The sequence below is a fragment of the Pagrus major genome, chromosome 1, assembly GCF_040436345.1.
Source record: "Pagrus major chromosome 1, Pma_NU_1.0".
In the NCBI taxonomy this organism is placed as follows: domain Eukaryota; kingdom Metazoa; phylum Chordata; class Actinopteri; order Spariformes; family Sparidae; genus Pagrus; species Pagrus major.
Genome location: NC_133215.1, coordinates 7,297,753 through 7,303,752, shown reverse-complemented (window position 1 = coordinate 7,303,752; position 6,000 = coordinate 7,297,753). Strand labels below are relative to the sequence as shown.

General features: G+C 43.1%; 2 protein-coding genes across 3 annotated transcripts; one reads left to right on the top strand and one right to left on the bottom strand.

Annotated features, from left to right (window-relative positions):
* Positions 1–677: 677 nt before the first annotated feature.
* On the top strand, positions 678–2,310 carry LOC141004588 (G-protein coupled receptor 4). Its single transcript, XM_073476167.1, has 3 exons — positions 678–731; positions 992–1,414; positions 1,780–2,310. The coding sequence occupies exons 1-3, from the start codon at positions 678–680 to the stop codon at positions 2,308–2,310; spliced, it is 1,008 nt and encodes a 335-aa protein (XP_073332268.1).
* A 648-nt stretch (positions 2,311–2,958) lies between these two features.
* Positions 2,959–5,831, bottom strand: LOC140997566 (uncharacterized). 2 transcript variants are annotated; one of them, XM_073467515.1, is made up of 3 exons: positions 5,649–5,831; positions 4,335–4,605; positions 2,959–3,877 (listed from the first exon to the last, which is right to left on the bottom strand). In XM_073467515.1, the coding sequence occupies exons 1-3, from the start codon at positions 5,738–5,740 to the stop codon at positions 3,206–3,208; spliced, it is 1,035 nt and encodes a 344-aa protein (XP_073323616.1). In that variant the 5' UTR covers positions 5,741–5,831; the 3' UTR covers positions 2,959–3,205. The 2 variants fall into 2 exon arrangements, with proteins under 2 accessions (XP_073323616.1, XP_073323623.1); XM_073467522.1 differs by having other exon boundaries at positions 5,588–5,741.
* Positions 5,832–6,000: the final 169 nt, after the last annotated feature.

The following is a 6,000-nucleotide window of genomic DNA, read 5'->3' as shown; positions in this document are numbered from 1 at the left end:
TTTGTCGTGACTTTGCAAGCTTGTTTTCCCAACAGGTTTTTTTTTTTTCTCAGCACAGTCTGAACACATTAGTAACAGCTTGCATTAGATTTCTCATTTCTGCTTACCTTGCATCACCTGTTTACTGAACGGTGCACAGTTGCATCAGTGAGAACTAATTTTCAGCTGCAGTGCTGCTGTTGATAAAAAATTACCCTTAGGAGCAGAGCGGGGATCAGATTACTGTTTTACACCCTAACATGAACCGTAAATGAGAAAAATGAGAAAAGCATCCGAAGGCAAGCAGCCTGGGGAAACCATACGACTAATGTCATTATAATGCAGCAACTGGGAACTTTAAAGGATGGTACACATCATCACCACTTTCTTCAGGCAGGGAGCCCTGAAGGCAAATGCAGATCCCCTTCACACGTGACTCAAAGCCTAGAAATTATGACAAGAAAGCTGTTAATAATCGCCCCTGCAGCTTGTATAACTTAACACACCCCTTTGTACGTATCCAAACCATCCAATCACTGAAGACGTCTCAGCCACTATTTTGCATGACGGCCTAATCGCTGATTGGGTTGACACGACAAAAAGCACAGGTAGCGTTTTTTCTTCAGATAGGTCCAATCCCACAGTGGCATCATGCAGAGTGTGTTTATAAGCACCTGAGTTCAGTGATCTGGTGCCACATGCAGGAAAGTTCTGCAGTAAGTGAAGAACAGGACCTCAGGATACTTTTGAAGGTAGGATGGATTGATATGATGTCTGGTTCCACTGTTTAGGCCTTTTGCATTGCATTGCTTATCTAATGTTACCTATTTAGGTATCTAGTTACCCACTGTTAGAAAAAAGCTTGCATGGTAGGCTGCCGGTCCTGCTTTCTCCACTTTTTGGGTTACGTTACTTCCTCCTGGAGGGACACGACTTCCCCAAAGACTGTGTGGTTACGCTCCAGGATGCAGTTGATTGAAACTAAAATTTTACTCTCCTTTCTTTCTCATAGGATCCAAGCCTCTCCTTCCAGCATCAGGACTTCCCCCCCACAATGTTCAACACCACTCTGAATCCCACCATCGACCTCTCCATGAACTTAACCACCCCTGCTGGCCCACGTGGAACTCCACCGTGGTACCAGTTCCCGGTTTGTGCCGTGGCCCCTTACGGCTTCATTTTCTACTTTGGGGTCAAGGTGTTCAACCTGGCAGTGGGCACGCCCTGTAATGTCCTGGTCATCTGGCAGATCGCCACCAGGAAAAGCGATTCATCCACCTCTGACATCTTCATCTTCAACCTGGCCATCCTGGATGCCTACTTCTGCCTCATGACACCCATAGAGATGACGAACCGGCTCCTGCTGGACGACAGTCAAATTTGGTACTCTCAGAGGTTCGCGTATGGGATCAAGGACGTAGCACCACTCTTTCTGGTGAGTTTTTGTACCTAATAATCAACGTTAATGATGATGAAATAAGTCTCTGGCCTTATTTTTAGGATTCAAAGTATAAGAACTGCTGTATTTGATATTAAGGACTTATGAACCTACAACTTAGTGGAAATGATGGTGAAAACAGGCCATTCTCAACCTGTTGCTTGCAATAATACAGTTTGGTGAAGCTTAATACATGTGGATGGGCTCTAATGTATATAAATGATTTCAGATATTTATGCTGAGACACATTGCTTCAAGGCAAAAAGTCTGCAGACACAAACAGATTTCCCCACTTCAAAAGCCAGGAAAGTGTATTTAAGTGTACTGTAATGTGATGTTCCTTCCCTGATCTGCTGTTCCAGGTGTGTATCTGCCTGGACCGCTACATAGCAGTGGTCCACCCAGTGCTGTTCACTGGTATTCGAGACAATAGGATCCGGATTGGCGTTTCCGTGGTGGTCTGGGGCCTCATCCTGGCTTACGGCCTCACCAAGTGCACCCTGGGAGTCATGAGCGTCAACGAGGTCTTCAGTGGTGTCATCCTCTTTTCCTTTGCCGTCATGGTCTTCTGCAACATCTCTGTCATCTGGGTCCTCAGACGTTCTGTTGCGGGAAAGGAGGAGATGCACCCGGTAAAGAAGAAGGCTTTCAAGATGGTGCTGATCATCCTGGCCATCATCGTGGCCAACTACCTGCCGCCCGTGGCTCTCATGCCCTTCGTGTCATACTACTCGTTCGTTGCGTTCCGCTGCCAGATCAGCATCAGCGTGTTCTCCATCATGGATCTGAGCTGCAGCATTGAGCCCCTCCTCTACATCACGAAGATGGAGCGTGTGGAAGGCAGGTGCTGTAGACGGAGTTCCTCCAAGAACCCACAAGATGTCAAGGTGTGATCATGGACTACCTTCAATCATAAATTAAACCCATCTTTTTAGGCTTTGGTGCAAGTCTTTGTATCTCAAAAAATATTTTTATAAATTATATTTAAGTGATTTGAACCAAAGTACATTATTTAGAAGTTCATTCTCCACATCTTCTTTGGCAAACCGGTATTAGAAACCCTTCTCGTTAACACTTTCACATCTTTTTGTCCGTTTTTAATGACAGCCTGGGGCAGAAACTGGTTTACAGAGCACCGATTAAGCACTTAGCCAGTCATTAATTAAGCCTCACAGTCAGGAATGCACTGTGGGACCAATTAGCAACAGCGTAATGAGCAGGCATGGACATTATGTAAGTGGTTAACAAACTAAATACATAACACACTGTAATTAATAATGGAACACAAATAAGTAGTGTAATGACTGTGTGATGATTTAAGTAACAACTCCCCTAATAAGAGGTGTTTGAGTGAAATATAATATATATAATAATGATATAAAATATAAGTTAAACTCTCAAAATGATAATGCAAATAATGTTCGTGGTTGACATTTTCTCACTCTTCAGAATGGATATGCAGCATTTTCAGTGATTTCTAAATAACAATGACTGTGTGCATAAACATGTCCATGTATGATGAATGACCACTGACACAGACAAACGTATAAAAGTCTTTATTCTGATCAAAACGTAATAAATGGAATGTTTCCTAGTATTTGTGTGTCATTTTACAGTACATATGTGTAAAACGTGAAGTGCTGAATTGTTGGTTTTTGAATTTCATATTTTGATTTTAAAAAATTACATTTTTAATTAAGGTGCTGCCATTATTTTACACACTTAAGGCAAAGGCAAGAGGAATTTGCGCTTAGCAAGCAAGTCGAATTGACACCACAGGTAACAGCATCAAGTCTGTGTAATTTTGATGTGTAGTTCCTTCAGACTTTCCAGGCTGGCTTCAGGTCCATCTTCTGAGGACACATATCCAGGATAGGTGGGATAAAACTGGGGAGCTGATGGCTTAATGGTGTCACCTCCTGTCACTGATGATGGAGGCAGAAACAGTGGTATCAACTTGGCATGAGCATAGTCAATCTCAAAGCCCTCAAAAATAAGCCCCGTCCCCCAGGAACCCAGCCCCTCCTCAAGAAGCCTCGACACCTCCCAGGTTGCGAGCACCAGCTGCTCATAGTCCCCTTTTTCTAGTCTGAATATATCCGAGGTCAAAGGTCGACGTGGGACCAGCACAGTAAAGCCAGGGGAGTTGGGGAAAGGAGTGAGAAAGGCTACGTGAGACTTGTCTTCCCACACCCGCCACTGCTGCTCCTCCCCACGGACGATGCGTGAAAACAAGCCAGAGTCAGCCGGATCGTTCCCAAGGAAAGTCAGATTGGGCGGAGCGTCAGGTGACGGGAGCTTGGCTCTGATCTTGTCCTGGATTTCAGTCAGGCTGGAGTCACTCCATCTGGGTGCAGTCCTGGAGGTGCAGTAACCTGGGTCGTGGGCGTTGTGCTCCTCATCTCCTGCCAGGTGAGGGCGCCACTCTGCATCCAGACCATGTAGAGGGAGGACAAGGATCTGCGAAATGAAAATGAATGTATATTTAGTTACTCAGACTCTGATTGACATGAACACAGGAGCCATTCAATCTGAAGCCAGGAAATCAAAGTTTTTACATTGCTGTTTTAAATACCTGTGGGTGGCTGACTAGGTTAATTGCGGTTCAGAGGGTTTCAGTAAACTTTATTTTAGTACCTTACAGAGTCACGTTCAGTTGCACGCTAAATTTACTGTGGTTGCTCTGTGAAAAGCAGCATGGCTTCAGCTAAACTGCAGCGAAGTCTCAAAAAAAATATTTGTCTCCATTGTTATAAATAAACTTTGTATGAACATTTTATTGCCAGCCTTTTTTTAAAATTATAATTATTAACAACTACATCTCCCATGAGATTTTGATAAAAGCACCTATGTGTCTAGTAAAACACTCCATGCAGAGGTTGTACTGTACAGCCAAGCAGTCTATCCACCACCTCACCTGGGCAGGTCTGTCTCTGTGGGGTCTGCTGACCAGCGCACACCTCCGCACTGACAGCCTGTCACACAGCAGCTCTGAGACGGCTCTCGCCCCCAACAGCCAGGATAAAAACTCCTGCTTCTCCAGGTGGAAGACGCTGCCTCCCAGGCTGCCAGGGGTGCTGCTCTCCAGGATAACAGAGCCTGGGGTCCAGGGCCGGGGGTGAAGGTAGGCCGCTAGTCCCTCCGACTCCCAGATGACGTGACGGGGAAGAGTGGACATTCTGTTGAGCCTAAAGGTGGATACACAGAAGACGAGGCAACGGTTACTCCTTACACAATCAGGGGATAATATTATTATTGTTACGTTCTTATAATCTGTGTGAACTAAATCAGACTGTAAACACATTCAGATACAAAACATGTCATTATCTCATATAATATCTAATATAAACTAACCTACAACAAATATTTGTGTACTTAATGATTACTTGCTTTAAATACAATTATAAATACAAGACAGGACTCATTTTAGTGTGATATTTACTTGTGTAGAGGATCTCAATACTTCTGTTACCACTGATCTATAGTGAATACACAACTGTTTCACAATAAAGTTATGGAGTTTGGAGATGGAAAAAACAATAAGATGATGCTAAAGTGATATAAAATGTTTAAGCACTATTAATGCAGTTATTTCCATGTTTAAGCTGATTTGTTGTTCCCCAAAAGAAACAACTATCAGCTCTAAAACAGTTTGTGTACATTCCAGATGATCACATTAGCATACGTAGCATTAGCTAAATTAGCTTGTCACAAAGACAAACTTTCTAGCTTTCTCTGAAATTTATCACGTCCAGCCACAAATGTATAGTTGTACAGCCACAGTGACACGTTAGCAGTTTTAATTTCAGGTAAATCTGTCAAACTAAAACCCAAATAAGTCTGACTGTGTATCACAAGAGTTAACCTAAGTTAGCTAGCTAGCATAATTTTGTTCACCAATTACGACTTCAACGAAAGGTCACATTACACCGAAACAGGGGCTACCTAGTAAGTGACATGTACGCCGATTTTGCCTCCACATCAAAGCCAATCAGAAAAGCCACAGTGATGGAGTAAATATCATTTTTAGCCTTAAAAAAATACCCCACTACCATAAAACATCAGTTTTTTGAATGGAGTTTGGTTGAAAAAGTCTGTCCACTCGCTAGACCGCCGGGGAGCAGTCGGTATTTTTAACGCTAACAATTCAGATAAACTGAGCTGACCTACCTTCTAATAATGAAGCTTGTAAACAGCATAAAATAACGTAGGAAGTGGGACTGAAACCGACCTGTTTCCCACTTCTCTCTGCTCGAAGTAAAAAGTGGCGTAATAAGCAGAAACAGCTATAAAAATAAAAAGTGCGCTTCTGCTTCGCCACATCTGTCAGTGCTGACGAGAGAAGCGAAACTAGGACATTTTAAAACCAACAGTGTTGTTACAGAAGTCACTCACGACCATCAATGTGTGGGCTCATGTCACTTGACAAGAGTTTCTTCTTCTTTTCCCTTTTTTTTGACGTTTGAAAGGTGGAATAGCACCATCTAGTGGCCTGGAGTGTAAAAACAGAAAGCCCTCTGGCAGGAAAAAATGAACATTTTCTCATCTAAACTTGGTTTAGTTTTATTTACACGACTATTGTT